Here is a 23029-nt window from a genome sequence, read left to right on the forward strand (position 1 = left end):
ATTCAAAGGAATGCGTTTGTCTGAATGCTCACGAACACCGAATCACACATTTCATCTGTAGGTGATCTGTGATATCTTTACCTCTTCTGCACCCCACCTCACCACCCCCCACAAACGCTTAGGCTAGAGTATAAAGAGCTGGAAAGAGCTGTTCAGGTATGGCTCGAGTTTCCCAGGTGGAATCACAGGGCTGTTTCGCAAACATTACACATGGTGAGGCAGATGAAGATCTCTGGATGAAGAGCACTGCAGACACTAGCACCTGGAGCGCACCACAGCCGGCCTGGCCGTTAAGGGCTCAGGCTGCGTGTTTATTACTGAATGCATGGCCTCCTATTTTACTGTCTAATCTGCCGATCTGTCATTCAGTCAATAGAGAGCGGCGGTAGGTAAGCAGTATTACAGCTGCTCTCTGTGTTTACTGTGGAGTGAGTGGGGCTCTGATTACTCTGAACAGAGCTCTCTGCAGAAGGGCCTCATCTCTCTCTCACACACACCTCCTCTGCCTCGCTAGAGTTACACGTGGCAACACACACTGGTCGGTCTGTGCTTAAGCACATTGTCCACATATCCTGAGCCGCATGAATAGGCCACTAGACACGACAGCCGAGTCAGAATCAGGCCAGAAGCAAGCCAAAACCAGGCCAGAACCAGGCCAAAACCAAGCCAGAACCAGGCCAGAACCAGGCCAAAACCGGAAAAAAAAAAATCAGGACAGGTAGAGCATAATTTAATGGGAAAATCACGTCTGAAACCCCAGACATGCAGCAAATGAACATTTCACTTGGACACATCCACACAGCTTCAGTTCAGTGACGCTAACAGAGCGATTAGCGCCCACCAGGCTGCACTCATACGCAGACCTGTGTTTCCTCCTGTTTCACAGAAGTGCTGCCTGTGCTGTCTTCTTTTCTTCCACTGAGCCTCATCCCCAGAGTGGACATGAAGACCAATAACAGGGGGGAGTCGACAAAAGCTGAAATAGGCACTGATCTGGAGGCGTGGCCGTAGGTCTGTTAAGTAACCAGCTGTGTGAAGTGTGTCTGAGTCACCAGGACCGGCATGAGAGGCTGCTCTTCTCTGGCCTCTCCATTCCATACCTTTCACTGAACCTTGACCTTTGACCTTTGGCCCCTGGGTTAACCGCGGAGGGGTTTTGTGCGTGAGGACGCCTGTCAGTTTGAGCACCCCGTCGGCAGCCTCACATCCCTTTGATCTTTTAACCGACGCTGAAATCTGTTTTCTCTCTCTCTGTTTTTATTTTTGTTCTCTCTTGCTGCAGGCAGTGGAAGCCCGGCCGAGGTAAGAGGAGGAGGCGGAGCCGTCCCAGAAGCCTTTAGGGCCGCGTTTCGCTCAGCCTGTCGGGTGCGTGGGTTTCCTCTGCTGTCTGGCAGTCTCTCCTGGGGTGTGATCATCAGCATGCTGGCGACAGAGCAGCAGCACCCCCCCCCCACCCCCCGCCACGGTAGCCAATTAGCATCTTTCTTCTCTCAGCTCTCTGGCACCAGTGCACAGATGGTGACCTGTGTCGTCCAATCAGATGTTTACACTGAAAAGGCGGGCTGAGGGTTCACTGTGTGAAGGGGGGGGCATACTGGGGTGGGGGCAGCATCTGTTTGGTTCAGAGGGTGGCTGGATTGGGGGGGGGGGGGGCGGTTTCCAACCTTCTCTGATCCAGAGACCTCCACCCTGGCTCAAAGGCACCCAGGGGAGACCCATCATGAATTTAAAAGGGTTTTTCTTTTTTTTTTTTACTTAAAAGTTTTATATTTTTCATTTTTAATTCTCCATGTGAAGTATAGGCAGGGACCCCCTACAGTACCTTCAGGAACCCCTGGGGGGTCCACAGACCCCCTGTTCAAAGCTCTGGATATGGAAAATTAGGCTGTCCTACAAAGAGTATATTCCCCCCGCTGGTCTTAGCGTGCTTCTGCCGGAATGCTCTTTCATGCTGTTTATGTAAATAGTAGACCCTACTTTTCCATCGTTGCAGCGTTTAGTGGAGCGCTTTCGCTGTGCCACACCTGAGACTTAAACCTGCAAACCCTCTGCTAATGAGTGTAGTTGCAATAGTGCGGCTGAAGGTCGATGGGCAGGGGCGTGTGCTGGACTGCCTCGTCCCTCAGGGAGGGGCTTATTCAGGAAGAATGGGGAGGTTAAGCTGTCGGATTCGGGGGGGTGGGGGGGGCGTCTGTGGATTGTGGATCCCTGCTGCTTGCACTCAGCTGTGCCATTTAACGGAAACGTTTAGACCAGAGGCCCGGGACCAATGATAATGCTCCGTTTGCCAGAGGAGGAGGCAGTTGACCAATGATAATGCTCCGTTTGCCATCTTCGCTAGCCTCAGAGCTCATCTCTAAGGCCTCCCATCAAAGTCACAGATGTCTGAGAGATCAGAGTTCTGCCCGTCTCTGGACCCTAACCACGCCATCGCTCAGAAAGGCAGTTTTTTACCTTTAGGCTGCGGTGTGTACAGTTTCAGTCGGACCAAAGAAAAGAGACCACATTGCGGAACTGCTGTCTGTGCAGTTTCATGGATGGGGAGCTGGGTTTGAAACTCAGAGTTTGCAGGTTTGATTAACTGGTGTGGCACTGCCGCTGTGAGTTAGCTGCTTGCTGAATTGATTTGGTAAATGTAAGGCTATGTACCTGGGCTGAGCTCAGTTGTGTAAATATCCCTGGATAAGAGCTTATGTTAAATACATCAAATACACTCTTCATTTTATTAGTTTTTATCATTCAGGTGTTTTTACTCAGCCGGGGGGGGGGGCGGGGAGGGGGGGTGCAGATAGCAGAATGATCAGGACCGAAGGCAGTTGCTCCTCTTCCTCGTTTGATTCCGCAATAAAACTATTTTCCTTGCATGGATTGCATAATAGCCAGGCAGAATGTGTGCGTTTCAAATCAGCGGTAATTGTTATTATTTTTGGAGGAGGCTGTTATCCCGGGTGATTCAGAGACCGTCACTGTAAGGTTTATGCAGCGCAAGTCTTCAGAGGCCCAGGAAAAACACAATAGAAAAGAGAGAAAGAAAATAATCAACAACAGAAAAACAACACAGCCAGATAAGCGCACGCACCCAGGGAACGTGCGGAACAGCGCTCAAAATTATCATGAAAGAAAACTTCACAGCACAGAAAATTACACAGAGAAGCGCAGGAGGAGCATAAACCCACTCTGAGCGCATCTGCACACAACGCAGCTCCTCATTACCGCAGATGCTTCCAGTCTTTCCTTTGGAAATATAGCCATACAACAGATTCAACTTCTGCAGGAAGCTGGGCATCCCTGCCATAGAGTCCGGGGTTCTGTTATAGATCAGGGAGCCTGTCAGTAGGGTAATGGGGTATCAGTGGGGAGACTGGGGGGTGCAGTAATGACTCAGACTGTGGGGTGTGCAGTAATGACTCAGACTGTGGGGTGCAGTAATGACTCAGACTGTGGGGTGTGCAGTAATGACTCAGACTGTGGGGTGCAGTAATGACTCAGACTGTGGGGTGCAGTAATGGTGGTAACGGGACTGGGGTGGGTGGAGCAGGTGATTGGTGCTCAATGGGAGAGCCTGGGGCCTGGCGGGGGGGGGGGGGTGCCTGAGTGGCTCGCAGCTCTTCGGGGGGGCCGGGCTAGGGATTTGGTGCTAATGTTTTACGGACCAAAAACTGATTACTCAGCAAAACCCTAAACCCCCCTCTGTCTGGCCCCCAGGGAGCCACACCACCGGGCCCAAACCCTCCCTTCTGCCACACCCTCCTCACTCCCCTTCTCTCCCGTCACCATGGAAACAGCCAACACTGACTCAAACTCACACATACGCACACACACATACACACACATACACACACACACAACACACTCACACACAGGCACACACACGCATACACACACTCACTCACACACACACACACACACACGCACAAAGGAAGATTATTGCAGAACTTTATCCTCTGGATGTAATCTCACAATTACAACCTCTGAGCTATGATTAAATTGCATGGATTCAGAGCTGAAGAGAGAGAGAGAGAGGGGGAGAGAGAGAGGGAGGGAGAGGGAGTGAGAGAGAGAGAGAGAGGGAGGGGGAGGGGGAGCGAGAGGTGATGATGTTAAACAATATCACCAAAGTTGCTTTGTCGAGTTGCATTTTGCTCTGTTGTGCTGCCAATAAAATGCCAGTGAACTGAACTGGATCAGGATGAAAGGGAGAGAGGGAGAGGGAGGGGGAGAGAGAGAAGAGGGGGAGGGAGGTAAGAAAGGAGAAATGGGTGGAGAAAGAGGGAGAGAGATAGCAAAGGTTGTGGAGCTACAGGCATGTGGAAAAGTGAGACAGGTTTCCGTTTAATGCTTATGCAAATGAGAAAAATCAGATTCCTCTTCCCTCCCTCACCCCCCCCCCCCCCCCCATGACAAACCACACTGGCTTGGATATTCCCTTAGCTCTCCCTGCCCCACTGAGATGATGGAACCCTGATGAGAGAGTGTGTCTAATTCGGGAGCTGGCGGGGTGGGTGATCGATAGTCTCGTGGGGGGGGGGGGGGGGGGGCAGACAGACACAGTCTCAGGCAGACGCTGCTGGAACGCTCCCCAGGGCTGCTGCAGAAAGCAGGGGGGGCATTCCAAGGGCCAAACACCAGCTCTTATTAATAATGCATTTCTCCTCCTTTTCCTCCCTCTCTTCCTGAAGAAATGGCGAGTGTGTGTCTGAGACGCTGTGAGATGTGCGGAGCGGTGTCTGTTTGTTTATAATCGGAAGCCTGGCGGGCGGCTGACAGCTTCACGGCGTGTTTGTGTTGAGTCCCTCTAACACAGAGAATAACGCTGCTCCTCGTGTTCAGCGCGATGGATGAGCTTCACTTCATCCCATTCATGCTCAAGACTCCATCATTTACACAAACAGCCCCCTGGAATAACCTCGGCTGAATAAAAGGAAGAGTCGTTTTTAATAAAGGCTGGGGATGTGTGTGCTTTGAAGGGCTCCTCCAGTATGCTTATGAAGATTATGAGCTTTTTGCCTTCAGTCATTTGCAGTGCAGTGCATTCCAGTCTCCAGGCGACACTGTAATCCAGAGACATGCACAGAGCTGGAGAGCATCAGTCTCCATCATCTCCTACCATTTAACGTGCCATTTCATCTGGTGTTTTAGTTGCTGCTTGTTGTTTTCCCTCTCTATTAGATGAGCTGGAGGACTGATGTTATTGTGGGTGCAACCTGCGCACGGTTAGTGTTTTTGTGATAGACAGTCGGTGCCACATCAAAGGGAGCTGAATATTTTTTATTCTGTGTTTAAGTGGGATGAACGAATTGTTTTTATACTCCTACATCTCCACCCTCCTGCATTCCTATTTGTTTTCCATATTTGTTTGAATATTGTTGAACATTTTTCTTTTTCAGGTGTGATATTAGTAAGTAGATCACACCAGTGTTTCACTGAGCTGCTATTTTTGTTATATGCCTTGTGTGTGTGTGTGTGTGTGCGCGTGTGCGTGCGTGAGTGCGTGAGTGCGTGAGTGCGTGCGCGTGTGCGTGTGTAGAAGGGGGTATATGCCTTGTGTTTGTGTAGAAGGGGGTATGTGCCTTGTGTGTGTGGAAGGTGGTATATATCTTGTGTTTGTGTAGAACGGTGTGTACACTGTGTGTGTGTTTAGAAGGGAGTATATGCCTTGTGTGCATTCAAAGTGGCTTTGATTGAATTTCTTCCTGGTAAACAGGGGCAGGTGTGATTGTGAGTGAGACGTTCTGTTCCAGCCGTTCTCCTGTGGTGACAGGAGGTGCAGACTCTGTAAAAGACGGGCTGTAAATGGGTTACAGGGAAACAGACGGGCACGAACACAGACCTGAGAATAAGCGGCAGAACTCTGCTCTGGGGCGTCGCTGCCCTTCAGTCAGGACTGAAAGCCAGCTCTTTAAATAGGGGCTCATCTTTAATCTTCAGTGCGGAGGAAAGGCAGATCGCGGAGGAAAGGAGCGCACGCTCGTCTCTCATTACTCTTCCGGGCGGCGCTGTTGTGGGGCTCGCACTGCTTCTTAATAACGGATCGCAGGCGGACGGAGAGGTAGCAGAACAGAGGAAATCGCAAGAGGCCGTTTTGTTTTTTTTTGCCTCTGAAGCGGCAGCAGGTTAATTCTCGGTGTCCCGACGTTGGAATCAATTTGTCTGGAGGTTCGAGCCGGCCAGGGTGGGGAGGAGACGGATGGCTGAAATTTGGGGAGCGCTGATATTCTGACAGCTGAATGGGGGAGACGTCTCCGGACGTGTAGGCTTTCGCTGACTGGGCTGAGAGCTGGCGATATGTTTTCAGCTCGGCTGGATAAGTGTTTCTGCTGTGGTAATAAATGTAAAAAAATGAAAGAATTTGAGTTTATATAAACTCAGCCGGGTAGGATTTGAATTCCCTCTTCAATGTTTCTAGAGGTAGTGTTTCTGATATGGAGCCATTCAGTTTCTTTCCTACCCAGATATTTTCTCACTTGTCTGTGATGGAGTGCTGCTTGCAGAAGGAAGGGTATAATGGCTCATCTTGTGATCATCTGGAGCTGCGTGGATATGAGTGTAGTTATTTATTCTTCAATTTTTTTTCCTCCCTATTTTCCACTCAGTTTGGAAACTGTGCCTCTTCACTTCCATGTTCCCCTTTAATGCATGTGTACCCCTCTAATGCGCGTGTACCCCACTAATGCACATGTACCCCAATAATGCGCATGTGCTTACCTATGAGCCAATGTCTGTTTTACGCCCCACAGAACACACCGCAGAGAAGAACAATAGCACATGCTATTTAAAACACACCTTTTACATCTGGCAACAAGCATCCCAATGGGCTTCACAACGAGTAAAATATAAATAAAAAGTACCATTCATAAGTATGAAGTAGTTACGTTATTACTTATGATTCATAAGTCAGGGTGAAATTCACATAAAATCAAGTCGATAAGAATAATGGGCATAAAAAGAGTAGGTACTCTTGTGCTTGATGTACAGGTGTATAGAAAGAGCGTAGGTCTTCATTTGTTTGGTGCACAGGTGTGCAGGTGTACAGGTGTATAGAAAGAGCGTAGGTCTTCATTTGTTTGGTGTACAAGTGTGCAGGTGTACAGGTGTATGGAAAGAGCTGTAGGTCTTGATGTGTTTGGTGTACAGGTGTGCAGGTGTACAGGTGTATAGAAAGAGCGTAGGTCTTCATTTGATTGGTGTGCAGGTGTACAGGTGTATAGAAAGAGCTGTAGGGTTCTCCTGGAGGCTAGAAGAGGGCACTGGGACCAGAGACAGTGAAAAGGCTGTATGTGGTCCCAGTGTTCAGCGCCGACGCTGTGGGGGAGGAGCGCGGGGTGCTGATCCAGCTGAATGAAATGGGTCCATCCCATAATGCTCCTGAGCTGGCGGGAGGACAAGGCCAGACAGCTCCGAGAAAAGCGTCCATGGCAACGCACGGACAGGGTGTGTGATGTGTGCTTTATCATGTGTGCGTGAACGCAGACGGCTCTGGTTTCTTTAGGAGGGCCACAAGTCAGGATGTGTTTGGAGAGGTGAGAGACACTGTGGGGAGAGTGTTTATCTGGAGTAGAGGCTCACACTGTGGGGAAAGTGTTTATCTGGAGTAGAGGCTCACACTGTGGGGAAAGTGTTTATCTGGAGTAGAGGCTCACACTGTGGGAAATGATGGGTTCTATCTGGGAAGTATGAGTAGAGGCTCATACTCTGGGGAAAGTGTTTATCTGGAGTAGAGGCTCATACTCTGGGGAAAGTGTTTATCTGGAGTAGAGGCTCACACTCTGGGGAAAGTGTTTATCTGGAGTAGAGGCTCATACTCTGGGGAAAGTGTTTATCTGGAGTAGAGGCTCACCTTGGGGAAAGTGTTTATCTGGAGTAGAGGCTCATACTCTGGGGAAAGTGTTTATCTGGAGTAGAGGCTCACACTGTGGGGAAAGTGTTTATCTGGAGTAGAGGCTCACACTGTGGGGAAAGTGTTTATCTGGAGTAGAGGCTCACACTGTGGGGAAAGTGTTTATCTGGAGTAGAGGCTCACACTGTGGGGAAAGTGTTTATCTGGAGTAGAGGCTCACACTGTATCGAATGTCAGCTCGGCGTCTCTCCCTCACACCGCGCCAGGCGGGTTTTGGAACGCGAGGTGCATCCTCTTCCTCTCCTGCGGAATGACGCAGGGCTTCCTCCAAACGCACGAACCCTGTGATTATCTGTGAGACGCGGCGTGTCTGCTCGCCAGCCTCCTGCATGTGGGCGTCTCTTCTCCCCGTGAAATGTCAGGTCACCAGCGTCACCCGCGGCAACGGCCAGGAATTCTGGGAGAATAAAAGCGTCAGCAGGCTGGTGTGTGGGAGCAGCTGGCCCCAGCCTCGAGGCCTCGTTGTGGGGAAGGCGCTGTGCTTCTCTGGCCTTTCCTCATCCAGACCCTGGGGGCAGGACTGGGGGGCTAACTCAGTGCTTCCCCACCCTGGTCCCGGGGACACGCAGTGCCTGCTGGTTTTTGTCAAAGCCAATCTCTTCATCAATTAACCATAATTGTGTGCTTAAACTTATTTTAACACAATGCAGGTTTGGCTTGTTGCCAGTTGCTGTCAGTTAAACTCGTTTTACACAGATGGCTTCAGGTTTCCACACTCTCAGCAAATAGGACCCAAATGATTTCACCAGTCAGTTTGCAACTGAATAAAATTTGGAATAAAAAGTGGATCCTCTTTCAATTGGAATTATTTGCCATATGAGCTGAATCTTTCTGTTCATACCGCGCGGCGCTGAATCTTTCTGTTCATACTGTGCTGAGCTGAATCTTTCTGTTTAAACCACGCTGAGCTGAATCTTTCTGTTTAAACCACGCTGAGCTGAATCTTTCTGTTTAAACCACACTGAGCTGAATCTCTGTGTTTAAACCACACTGAGCTGAATCTTTCTGTTTAAACCACACTGAGCGAATCGTCTGTTAACCCGAGCTGAATCTTCTGTTTAAAACCACGCTGAGCTGAATCTTCTGTTCTACCGCGCGCTGACTGAATCTTTCTGTTCATACCGCGCTGAGCTGAATCTTTCTGTTCATACCGCGCTGAGCTGAATCTTTCTGTTCCATCGTGCTGAGCTGAATCTTCTGTTCATACCGCTGAGCGAATCTTCTGTTCATACCAGGCTGAGCTGAATCTTTGTTCTATCGCGCGGGAGCTGAATCTTTCTGTTCAACCGCGCGAGAGAGCTGAATCTTTCTGTTCATACGCGCTGAGCTGAATCTTCTGTTCAAAGTTACTGTCTGAGCTGAATCTTTCTGTTCATACTGTGCTGAGCTGAATCTTTCTGTTCATACCGCGCTGAGCTGAATCTTTCTGTTCATATCGCGCTGAGCTGAATCTTTCTGTTCATACCGCGCGGAGCTGAATCTTTCTGTTCATACCGCGCTGAGCTGAATCTTTCTGTTCATACCGCGCTGAGCTGAATCTTTCTGTTCATACTGTGCTGAGCTGAATCTTTCTGTTCATACCGCGCTGAGCTGAATCTTTCTGTTCATACCGCGCTGAGCTGAATCTCTGTGTTTAAACCACGCTGAGCTGAATCTCTGTGTTTAAACCACGCTGAGCTGAATCTCTCTGTTTAAACCGCACTGAGCTGAATCTCTGTGTTTAAACCGCGCTGAGCTGAATCTTTCTGTTCATACTGTGCTGAGCTGAATCTTTCTGTTCATACTGTGCTGAGCTGAATCTTTCTGTTCATACTGTGCTGAGCTGAATCTTTCTGTTCATACTGTGCTGAGCTGAATCTTTCTGTTTAAACCGCACTGAGCTGAATCGTTCTGTTTAAACCGCGCTGAGGTGAATCTTTCTGTTTAAACCGTGCTGAGGTGATTGCTGTGGCTCGGTGAGTCCGCTCAGATGAGGAACTCTGCCAAGGACATAAACAACAGCAGCCGAATTAGAATGAGTAAATTTAGAGGTATTTTATGAGAGTGGGGGCTCGAGGGGGGGGGGGGTGGTTACGTGCCAGAGGAACCCGCGCGGACCACAGCTTTAAGAGCTGAGCACTCCAGCCATCGAGCGCGGTGGTGGTGGGTGGGGGGGGGGCGGTGGAGAGGGGGGGGGGGGTGTTAAAGTTATTGTTACTCATTGCCAAATCCGGTTTAGGAGGAAGTTGGGATCTTGGCCAATTTGCAGGGTGTTAGTCAGGCTTCCGTGATCTCTGAGCTCCAGTAGGAACACTGCAGCCTCAGAGATCAGCTCTGTCTTCTACACACACACGTGCACACACACACACCCCCCCACGCACACGCACACACATGCACACACACACACACACACACACACACACTTAGCAGAGATCAAACAGGGATTGCTGGGTAAGGAGTAGAGGTGGAGTTGGCTGGGGAGCAGTCATTGTGGAGTAGAGCTTGATGTGCAGGGGAACTAGAATGCAGGAGGGAGGAGGTCTGGGGTATGAAGCACAGGGGCAGTAGAATGCCAGAGGGTGTAAGTGTGGGGCATCAGACACAGGGGCAGTAGAATGCAGGAGGGTGGAGGTGTGGGGTATCAGGCACAGGGGCAGTAGAATGCAGGAGGGAGGAGGTGTGGGGTATCAGGCACAGGGGCAGTAGAATGCCGGAGGGAGGAGATGTGTGGGTATCAGGCACAGGGCAGTAGAATGCAGGAGGAGGAGGTGTGGGGTATCAGGCACAGGGGCAGTAGGATGCAGGAGGGTGGAATTGTGGGGTATCAGGCACAGGGGCAGTAGAATGCAGGAGGGAGGAGATGTGGGGTATCAGGCACAGGGGCAGTAGAATGCCGGAGGGAGGAGGTGTGGGGTATCAGGCACAGGGGCAGTAGGATGCAGGAGGGTGGAGGTGTGGGGTATCAGGCACAGGGACAGCAGAATGCCGGAGGGTGGAGGTGTGGGGTATCAGGCACAGGGCCAGTAGAATGCTGGAGGGTGGAGGTGTGTGGTATCAGGCACAGGGGCAGTAGGATGCAGGAGGGTGGAGGTGTGGGGTATCAGGCACAGGGGCAGTAGAATGCCGGAGGGTGGAGGTGTGGGGTATCAGGCACAGGGGCAGTAGAATGCCGGAGGGTGGAGGTGTGGGGTATCAGGCACAGGGGCAGTAGAATGCTGGAGGGTGGAGGTGTGGGGTATGAAGGCCGGAGAATGTGGTGCAATGGGGTGGAGGCAGCTGGGTTTACTCTAATGAAATATTTACACTCCCCAGAGAACAGCAGCAGCTCCAGCCAGCCTGTGCCTCACTTTGAGTGTAATTGATCAGCCCTGGCCATATTAATAATTCATGTGATTAATGCTGGAAAGCTGAGCTGGGCTGTCTGTGACTGGATGGCTCACAGGCCTGTGCTCCCCAGTGGGATCTACAGACCCCCCCCCGACCCCAACACCCCTCCACGTCTTACTGGGATTATATGCCTGCCTGCACAGGCACACACACACACGCACACACGTCAGGTGTGAACTACAGAAAATGAAATGGGTCCTCTGCAGACAATGACATCTTGTTTTTATTTTGTTAACCCAAGTTTTAAATATTTTGCTCCCAATATGAATCAAATTCAGCAGCTTGTCGCACTTCTGCAACACCCTCTGGCAAATCTGGAGACTGCAGACTCTCTCTTAAAAAGATGCTGTTTGAAATCATCTGATTTCCTGATCAATCATCTGATTTCTTGATAGTGCTGCTCAAGGGACAGTCAGCAGCCCAGGGGAGAATCCCTGCAGACGGGGCTCAGAGGACAAGGTGCGGTTCTCTAATTTATTCTAATCCGCTTGAGAAGGGTCATTCGTTAAAGAACATAAGACTGGACATGTTGAAGGCTTGTTTCAGGGTTTTGTTCTTGGCCTGGTCCATATTGGACATGTTGAAGGTCTGTTTCAGGGTTTTGTTCTTGGCCTGGTCCATATTGGACATGTTGAAGGTTTGTTTCAGGGTTTTGTTCTTGGCCTGGTCCATATTGGACATGTTGAAGGTCTGTTTCAGGGTTTTGTTCTTGGCCTGGTCCATATTGGACATGTTGAAGGCTTGTTTCAGGGTTTTGTTCTTGGCCTGGTCCATATTGGACATGTTGAAGGTTTGTTTCTGGGTTTTGTTCTTGGCCTGGTCCATATTGGACATGTTGAAGGTTTGTTTCAGGGTTTTGTTCTTGGCCTGGTCCATATTGGACATGTTGAAGGTTTGTTTCTGGGTTTTGTTCTTGGCCTGGTCCATATTGGACATGTTGAAGGTCTGTTTCTGGGTTTTGTTCTTGGCCTGGTCCATATTGGACATGTTGAAGGTTTGTTTCTGGGTTTTGTTCTTGGCCTGGTCCATATTGGACATGTTGAAGGTTTGTTTCTGGGTTTTGTTCTTGGCCTGGTCCATATTGGACATGTTGAAGGTTTGTTTCTGGGTTTTGTTCTTGGCCTGGTCCATATTGGACATGTTGAAGGTTTGTTTCTGGGTTTTGTTCTTGGCCTGGTCCATATTGGACATGTTGAAGGTTTGTTTCTGGGTTTTGTTCTTGGCCTGGTCCATATTGGACATGTTGAAGGGGTTTCTGTTTGCAGTGAGTTGTTGTTTGTTCTTGGCCTGGTCCATATTGGACATGTTGAAGGTCTGTTTCTGGGTTTTGTTCTTGGCCTGGTCCATATTGGACATGTTGAAGGCTTGTTTCAGGGTTTTGTTCTTGGCCTGGTCCATATTGGACATGTTGAAGGCTTGTTTCAGGGTTTTGTTCTTGGCCTGGTCCATATTGGACATGTTGAAGGTTTGTTTCAGGGTTCTGTTCTTGGCCTGGTCCATATTGGACATGCTGAAGGTTTTTCAGGGTTTGTTCTTGGCCTGGTCCATATTGGACATGTTGAAGGTTTGTTTCGGGTTTTGTTCTTGGCCTGGTCCATATTGGACATGTTGAAGGTTGTTTCGGGTTTTGTTCTTGGCCTGGTCCATATTGGACATGTTGAAGGTTGTTTCGGGTTTTGTTCTTGGCCTGGTCCATATTGGACATGTTGAAGGTTTGTTTCTGGGTTTTGTTCTTGGCCTGGTCCATATTGGACATGTTGAAGGTCTGTTTCTGGGTTTTGTTCTTGGCCTGGTCCATATTGGACATGTTGAAGGTCTGTTTCTGGGTTTTGTTCTTGGCCTGGTCCATATTGGACATGTTGAAGGTCTGTTTCTGGGTTTTGTTCTTGGCCTGGTCCATATTGGACATGTTGAAGGTTTGTTTCTGGGTTTTGTTCTTGGCCTGGTCCATATTGGACATGTTGAAGGTTTGTTTCGGGCCTGGTCTCGTGTTTTGGAGACCTCGTCATGAAGCCGCTCTCTGCGGTCGCTGGGCTTTGTTCCATGGGCCCCTTCCTGTACATTCTTCTCAGCCTTGCTCAGCGCTGTAAGCTTTCTTCTCTTCTTATTTCCTGATCACATGCACTAGCCCGTCACATGTCACTGTCACTCCCTCTATCCAATCACGCGATCTCCAGCAAGCCCATCCCTCTCCAGAACCCAGCATTCACCAGGTAACACTCTCCTGTCAATCTGTGTGACCCTCCAATGGGAGGTTCAGCCAATAGGCTGAGACCAGCACAGTGCAGAGGGGAGGGATCTTTAATGTGATTATCTCATATAAAATGACCCCCCTCCCCCACCGCTGTCCCCACTCCCTGCCCCTTCCCCCTCACTCGCTCGCTTGCTGACAGCAGCAGGTCACTGGGGCAGGACTAACTACCCACCACCCACCATCCGCCACGGTGATTTGGCTGCCCTTATAGCCCGTTTCCATAGCACCGGACAGCAGGTGACAGACATGCAGTCTGGGAGGTCCCAGCTAAGCCGCTAGCCAGGGTTTGCGCCACACTGCGAAAATGAAACCTGGTCAGATGGACCACATCCAGGGCGGACAGGACTCACAAGTTTCCCTCGTTTATCTGTCTTTTCCGTGTGTGAAGAAAAAAAAGCCCAGCACTGAAAAATGAACTCCAGGTAGTGTTTGGGGAAAAAGAAAATATAAAAATGAGAAAGAGTGAGAGATGAGGAGAGACGAAGAGAAATCTTTGCATTCTCTACAACAAGTGTTATCGAGGGAAAGTGTACTATGGTACTGGCTGACCCCATATATTACCCCCCCCCCTCCCCGCCCCGCACAGTGCTGGACAGCGACAGCAAGTTACCTCTCAGCCCAAAGAACGGTCCGGCAGAAAGAGCTCAGAGTGCTCCTGTTCACCCTTAGCTCTGTCTATTCACCCTTAACTCTGTCTATTCACCCTTAGCTCTGTATATTCACCCTTAACTCTGTCTATTCACCCTTAGCTCTGTCTATTCACCCTTAACTCTATCTATTCACCCTTAGCACTGTATATTCACCCTTAGCTCTGTCTGTTCACCCTTAGCTCTGTCTATTCACACTTATCTCTGTCTATTCCCCCTTAGCTCTGTCTGTTCACCCTTAGCACTGTCTATTCACCTTTATCTTTGTCTATTCCCCCTTAACTCTGTCTGTTCACCCTTAGCTCTGTCTATTCCCTTAACTCTGTCTGTTCACCCTTAGCTCTGTCTATTCCCCCTGAGCTATTCCCACAATCCTGTCTGTTCCTTTATTTGGAACAGAGGAGAAGAAGAACACGTGGCTGGGTTTATAAATAAATATGTACCTGGGAGGGAAGGTGCTGATGGGTTTCGTGTCCCGGTACAGACAGGTAGCTGGAAGTGAAGGTGCAGGTAGGAGGTGTGAGTTTAGTGCTCTGGTAAGGCTTGCTGTCTGATGTTTCACTGGTGAGGTGTGGAGGCCTGGAATGCAGGCTGCTCTGCAGTGGGGGGGCTCTGATCTCCCTGGTGATTTAACTCTGCCTGTTTTACCCCTCTGCTCTCTCTGTCTGTTGACCCCTCTGCCTCTCTTGTCTGTTACCCTCTCTGCTCTCTTTCTGTCCTTTGCCCCTCTCTGCTCTCTCTCTGTCTGTTACCTCTCTGCTCTCTGTCTGTCTGTTGCTCCTCTTCTGTTTCTCTCTGTCTGTTACCCTCTCTGCTCTCTCTCTGTCTGTTACCCTCTCTGCTTCCTCTCTGTCTGTTACCCTCTCTGCTCTCTCTCTGTCTGTTACCCTCTCTGCTTCCTCTCTGTCTGTTGCCCTCTCTGCTCTCTCTCTGTCTGAATAAAGCTCTATATATTACAGGAGGGGGCGGGCTGTCCTGCTCTTTCTGTAAAAGCAGGAGCAGATGAGATTGTTCCTGTCGGCACTCCCCACCCACGCCGTGTCATGACCAGCCTTTCAGCGAAATAAGAAGCGTTGGCAGAGCAAGTCCTGACCCCTGCTCTTCCCCAAATGCCACATCGCATTTTCCCAGAATGCATTTCCACCCTGTCTCTCAGACACAGCCTTGTTTGTGTGGAAATCACAGAGGAGCGGCATGTTCCTAATTCATCTCACCCCAGTGTACCATGCCTCTCCCCCACCCCCAAAATGTCCTTCTACATGCCCCCCCTCGCACCCCCCCCCCACCAGCACTGCCCCCCTCGCCCTGCAGTTGTTCCCTCACAGAGTGCCTGATCGCTTTAGCAAGTCCCATAAGTGCATTAAGATCAGCTTAGCAGTGTGTCAGCGAGTAATCAGTGTCAATCGATGTTAATTAGGGGCCAGTTTCCTGCTCTTGCCTCTGCATCAGGATCATTGACTTTGCTGCACACCAACACCAATCTGTTTACTTGTTGTTTTAAGTAATTGGAGGTATTTAATCTTATTTTTTAAATTTATTTTGGAATGCCCGAATGTGTTTGTCGGCCCGTCCCATTTCTGTGGCTCCCCCAGTTTGCCAATTTGTGTATTTGTGAGGACGGAGGTCACCCTCACGAAGACACAAACCACAAACTCTCCACCAGTGGGCATGGAATGGAGAGTGTGTTGGGTCAGAGATGTTTTTTGTTGCTGTGCTAAGCTGACTGCCTGACTCACTGCAGAGGCGAACCCAGCACAGATCCACTCAGCGGCTCAGTGGGTACCGCACACGTTTGGGCCCTGTGAACAGGGCGGAGCGTGTTCAGGAGGCTCCACCTGTGCACACAGTGTTCAGGCGAGCTGGTCAGACTGTGCTAGCCCTAACACAGTGTCATGCAGAGCTGGTCAGACTGTGCTAGCCCTAACACAGTGTTCAGCGCAGAGCTGGTCAGACTGCTAGCCTAACACAGTGTCAGGCAGAGCTGGTCGACTGTGCTAGCCCTAACACAGTGTTCAGCGCAGAGCTGGTCAGACTGTGCTAGCCCTAACACAGGTCGCAGGCAGACTGTGCTGCCTACATGTTAGCGCAGAGCTGGTCAGACTGTGCTAGCCCTAACACAGTGTTCAGCGCAGAGCTGGTCAGACTGTGCTAGCCCTAACACAGTGTTCAGCGCAGAGCTGGTCAGACTGTGCTAGCCCTAACACAGTGTTCAGCGCAGAGCTGGTCAGACTGTGCTAGCCCTAACACAGTGTTCAGCGCAGAGCTGGTCAGACTGTGCTAGCCCTAACACAGTGTTCAGAGGCAGAGCTGGTCAGACTGTGCTAGCCCTAACACAGTGTTCAGCGCAGAGCTGGTCAGACTCTGCTAGCCCTAACACAGTGTTCAGCGCAGAGCTGGTCAGACTGTGCTAGCCCTAACACAGTGTTCAGTGCAGAGCTGGTCAGACTGTGCTAGCCCTAACACAGTGTTCAGCGCAGAGCTGGTCAGACTGTGCTAGCCCTAACACAGTGTTCAGCGCAGAGCTGGTCAGACTCTGCCAGCCCTAACACAGTGTTCAGCGCAGAGCTGGTCAGACTGTGCCGCTGCACGGAGAAGTGATGTCAGATGTCCCAGATAATGAAGGCAGGTATTAAATGTACAGGACGGGTGAGCAGTGCTAGGCCATCAGACACCGCGAGACTCACGCAAGCGTTGTCTAGTTCACAGCCTGACACCATGTGCCAATGTTAAGCAGAGGCATGCTACAGAACCTGTGTTTTAATGTGGTGCTCAGTACGCTGTGTTCATGTGCATTTGTGTTCTTTTTCTGCGGACGCTGGCTGGTTTGTTTCACATTTTGATCCGTGAGCGTGCTCACATTCAGGAGGTGTTATTTGACTGTGATTGGACGTTATTTTAGATTAGAGCTGCGTCTGACCCGTCCCTGAGAATCTGCTCCGGTCAGCAGGAAACTGAAGCGCTAATGGAATGTGCAAAACATCACCAATAACATTAGACCCCCACGGTTCCATTTTACCCAGAATCCATTTCTGCGGAAGAAATCAAAACGTGAATGGCATGTGTGTGCGTGTAAAGAGACACACACCTAGACACACACACACGCACACACGCACACACACATGCACACACAGGGTTGTGTTACAGCTGTTGACAGGAAGCTGTGTGGGGTGGAGATTCAGGAGTTTGATAGTGCAGGACCCAGCAAAGGGGTCATGAATCAGCTGCTTATCAAACCTCTCCCTGTATGAACTGTCAGGCGTATCAGCAAGCAGCAAATCACCCACACAGCACCCTCCTGTTCACCCTCCCACCGCTTCTAAACTGTTACCATGGACACAGACAGGTTAGGGATGAGAAAGGTACCCCTGGCATAATGATGTGCAAGTGCCCTGCCCACATACACACACACACAGAAATGCACAACTCACACACCACACACACACCCCACACACACACACAACCACAGATAGACACACACTCACACACACACACACACACACACACACAACACACACACACACACCGCAGAATGCACACACCACACACACATACACACACAGAAATGCACACACACTCACACACACACACACACACACACACACACACACACACACACACAGAAATGCACACACACCACACACACACACACACACACACACACTCACACACACACACCAGCAGAAATGCACACACACTCACACACACATACACACACACAGAAATGCACACACACTCACACACACACACACACACACACACACTCAACACAACACACACAGCAGAAATGCACACACACTCACACACACACACACACTCCACACACACACACACACACACACACACACACACACACACGCAGAAATGCACACACACTCACACGCACACACACTCACACACACTCTCACACACTCACACACACACAGACACACAGATGCATACACACACTCACACACTCTCACACACGCACACACACTCTCACACACTCACACACACACACACACACACTCACACACACAGTCTCACACACTCACACACAGACATACACACATACACACACACACACTCACACACTCACACACACGCACACACACTCTCACACACTCACACACACACAGACACACAGATGCATACACACACTCACACACTCTCACACACACACACTCACACGCACACTGCCAGGGGAGGGATGAGCTGAAGGTTGTGACGGCCATGTTTAATTCAGCAGTGGTCTGACGGGTTGTCGCTGCTGGATTTATCGCTGTCTCAGCGCTCGGCGCTCTCACATCAGTATTCACACCCAGAGAAACAACCCTGAGCGCCATGCAGGAGCTGCGCTTAATTACCGCCCCCACACCTGCACATCTGCCCCCCACACCTGCACATCCGCCCCCCACACCTGCACATCCGCCTCCCACACCTGCACATCCGCCCCCCACACCTGCACATCCGCCCCCCACACCTGCACATCCGCCTCCCCACACCTGCACATCCGCCCCCACACCTGCACATCCGCCCCCCACACCTGCACATCCGCCCCCCACACCTGCACATCCGCTCCCCCACACCTGCACATCGCCCCCCCACACCTGCACATCCGCCTCCCCCACACCTGCACATCCGCCCCCACACCTGCACATCCGCCCCCCCACACCTGCACATCCGCCCCCCACACCTGCACATCCGCCCCACACACCTGCACATCCGCCCCCCACACCTGCACATCCGCCTCCCCCACACCTGCACATCCGCCCCCCACACCTGCACATCCGCCTCCCCACACCTGCACATCCGCCCCCCACACCTGCACATCCGCCCCCCACACCTGCACATCCGCCCCCCCACACTGCACATCCGCCCCACACCTGCACATCGCCCCACACCTCACATCCGCCCCCCCTGCACTCCCCCCACACCTGCACATCCGCCTCCCCACACCTGCACATCCGCCCCACACCTGCACATCCGCCCCCACACCTGCACATCCGCCCCCCACACCTGCACATCCGCCCCCCACCTGCACATCCGCCCCCACACCTGCACATCGCCCCCACACCTGCACATCCGCCCCCACACCTGCACATCCGCCCCACACCTGCACATCCGCCCCCACACCTGCACATCCGCCCCACACACCTGCACATCCGCCCACACCTGCACATCCGCCCCCCCCCCAGAGCTGCGTCCTGATCATTTCAGTCTTTCTAATACATGTCCGGTTGCCTGTTGTTTGTATTTATAAGTGACATTTTCCATGGTTCACCTGGACCTGATGAGGTGGGGCATTCGGATTTGGTGGGGTGGTCTTGTATGTGGGAGGGAGGTAATTGGGTGATGAAGGGATGTTGTAGTGGGAGGGGGGTATTGGGTGCTGGGGTGGTGTTGTATGTGGGGGGTGTTGTATGCGGGAGAGGGGGTATTGGGTGGTGGGGGGGTAGTTAGTAATTTTGCTTCATTACCCAGACAGCCTGTGAGAGAGTGGACAGAGAGTGGATTTCCTGAAGCAGCGAAACGGCCTTCTGTCTGCCGTTAGGCTGAAATATAACATCCAGGAATATTACCTCCAGGATTCGGCAGGCTGGTGTGACAGACATTTTACAAGATGCATTAGTGAACATAAAGGTTTATTAGTCAGCCGCAGCTTTGAAGCTGCCAGAGTCCTGGCTTGCTCTGCTTGCCCGAGCAGCAGCTCCCCCCCCCCCTCCAGGCAGCAGCTCCCCCCCCCCCAGGCAGCAGCTCCCCCCCCCCCCCCAGGCAGCAGCTCCCCCCCCCCCCCCAGGCAGCAGCTCCCCCCCCCCCCCCCAGGCAGCAGCTCCGCCCCCCCACCCCCAGGCAGCAGCTCCCCCCCCCAGGCAAGGATCCGAGGTGCAGCAGGGCAGGACCAGGAGCCGCTGATCCGTCTCTGATCAGCTCCCCGCCAGGCTATGCTCCCGCAGCGGGGGGGGGGGCGGCATGTGTGTAAACCGGGGGGTTGTGGGGTCAAATCCCACATCTGCCCGGGCGCTTAACTGCTTCAGCATGCGTGTCTGCGGCGGCATCGATCGGCGATACGCAGCGTGTGTGCATGCGGGCATCTGCAGAGCAAATGGAGCATTATGCACAGCTTCACATGTGGGCCCGTGCTGCAGGGTCTGCCACAGTTACGCGAACCGCAGTCTCCTCAGACTGATTATAACCTACGCACAATAATGTTTCACACATACACACACACATGCACACACACACTCACACACATACACACACTCACACACATACACACACTCACACACATACACACACTCACATACACACACACACGCACTCACACACGCACGCACACACACACACACACACATACACACACACACACACTCACACACGCGCTCACTCTCACTCACACACACACGCACACACACACACACACACATACACACACACACGCACTCACACACGCACGCACACACACACACGCACTCACACACACGCGCACTCACACGCGCACACACTCTCACACACACACACACACACACACACACACACACACACTCACACCCACACACACACACACACACACACGCACTCACACACACACTCACACACACATGCACACACTCACACACGCACACACACATACACACACACACACACACACACACACACACACACACACACACACACACACACACACTCACACACACATGCACACACTCACACACGCACACACACATACACACACATGCACACACTCACACACGCACACACACATACACACACTCACACACAGACACACACACACACACTCACACACACACTCACACACACATGCACACACTCACACACGCACACACACATACACACACATGCACACACTCACACACGCACACACACATACACACACTCACACACAGACACACTCACACACACACACCACACACACATGCACACACACTCACACACTGCACACACACATACACACACATCACACACTCACACACGCACACACACACACACACACTCACACACAGACACACACACACTCACACACACTGCACACACTCACACACCACACACACACACACGCACAGACACACACACACTCACACACACACACGCACTCACACACGCACACACACGCACACACACACACACATACACACACACACACACTCACACACGCACGCACGCACACACACACGCACACACACGCACACACACACGCACACACACGCTCACACACTCTCACACACACACGCACACACATGCACACACACGCACGCACGCATCACACACGCACATGCACACACACATACATGCACACACATGCACACACACGCTCGCACACACACACACACACACGCACTCACACACACATACACACACATACACGCACTCACACATGCACACACATGCACGTGCACACACACGCTCGCACGCACTCACACACGCACATGCACACACACACATGCACACACACACACACATACACGCACTCACACACACATGCACACACATGCACGTACACACACGCTCGCACGCACTCACACACACTCACACACGCACAAACACTCACACACACTCACACACACACACACATGCACGTGCACATACACGCTCGCACGCACATGCACACACACACACACACATGCACACACATTAGAACAGGGTTAAATGCATAATGAGGAGAACAGCTTGTTCAGCTCCTCACTTACCTGCAGTGCACAGGTGTACAGATTACCCAGCTCTGTGTCAGGCCAGGACCTGCCCTCTCCCCCGACCCCCCCCAAGGTGCGTGTCTGTGTGTGTAACAGTCCCCCCCCCAACCCCCCCAAGGTGCGTGTCTGTGTGTGTAACGGTGTGTAATGTGTGGTAATCCCCTCTGGAGACTGACTCACGGATGGGAGGCAGTGCCCACTGTGCCAACTGTGCCAACTGTGCCCACTGTGATCCTGTGAGTCAGCTGCCAATGGGCTCGGACCGCTGGGGCTGTTCCTCACGGGCCGATCCGATCGGACCAGACCGGACCGTGGTGCCGTGCGGTTTCCATGGGTACCGCATCAGGTTCGCCCCCCCCCCCGCCCCCGGAGACGCCCCAGAGCTGCCGGTCGCTCGGGGACGGCTGGCACTGCCACCCGGGCGCAATCTTTACCGGAGCCAGCGCCCGTCTGCCAGCCTAACGGGCAGCGCGACCAATCTGCCCACCGATGCCACCTGGAGCCACGCCCACTTTCCGCCAGCGCAGTCCAGTCCTGTTTCTGGGCTCTCTTTCCCTGGCAGAGGCTGATGGCTTAAAAATGAGAAAGTGAGGAGAGTGCTTTACCTCTCTGCTATTTACAGCCCCCACCCCGCCCCCAATTTCCGTCTACACTCCCCCCACGCCCCCACCCCCCCATTTCCGTCTACACTCCCCCCACACCCTTCAGCAAAACACACACGTTGGCAAAGAGATAAAAAAGTTTATCTTCAGTGATATTGCTATATTCCGACCTCAATTTTTATTTATTTTATTCTTTTTTTTTTACTTTTTGAAAACTTTTTACTTAATTTTTTTTTCTCTGAGGGCAGTAGAAGTCTAAAGTTGTGGAGCCAGGGAATGTGAGATAGTGTAGCTTTCAATTTTTATTTTTACTTTTTTTTTTTTACCAAACACCAGAGCTCACCAGAGTTTGCCTCATCCACCTTTCTTTGATGACATCATTAATGATGGAGTGAGTGAGTCAGTGATGATGGAGTGAGTGAGTCAGTGATGATGGAGAGACCAATAGCTTCCACGGGAAGTGCCGGTACAACCTGCAATAGTCACAAGCTGTCTTTGAGAGACAGGCTAATTGCTTTCATAGGCTCAAAGTCTTACTGCCGTGATTCAGTAGAGCATGAGGTGAGGCTGAACCC

General features: G+C 51.6%; 1 protein-coding gene across 2 annotated transcripts in view; it reads left to right on the forward strand.

The window, feature by feature from the left end:
• Positions 1–23029, forward strand: part of trim44 (tripartite motif containing 44) — a 48543-nt gene that overhangs the window by 17037 nt on the left and 8477 nt on the right. Inside the window, exon 5 of one of the 2 annotated variants that reach the window (XR_010326408.1) lies at positions 1283–1365. Coding sequence is in view for 1 of the 2 variants with exons in the window: in XM_064313785.1 (XP_064169855.1) it covers positions 1283–1302 (20 nt within the window). In the remaining variant the exon portion in view is untranslated. The remainder of the gene's footprint in view (positions 1–1282; positions 1366–23029) is intronic. The other variant, XM_064313785.1, reaches the window with a different exon arrangement.

Source organism: Anguilla rostrata, chromosome 16 (assembly GCF_018555375.3).
Source record: "Anguilla rostrata isolate EN2019 chromosome 16, ASM1855537v3, whole genome shotgun sequence".
Taxonomy (NCBI): domain Eukaryota; kingdom Metazoa; phylum Chordata; class Actinopteri; order Anguilliformes; family Anguillidae; genus Anguilla; species Anguilla rostrata.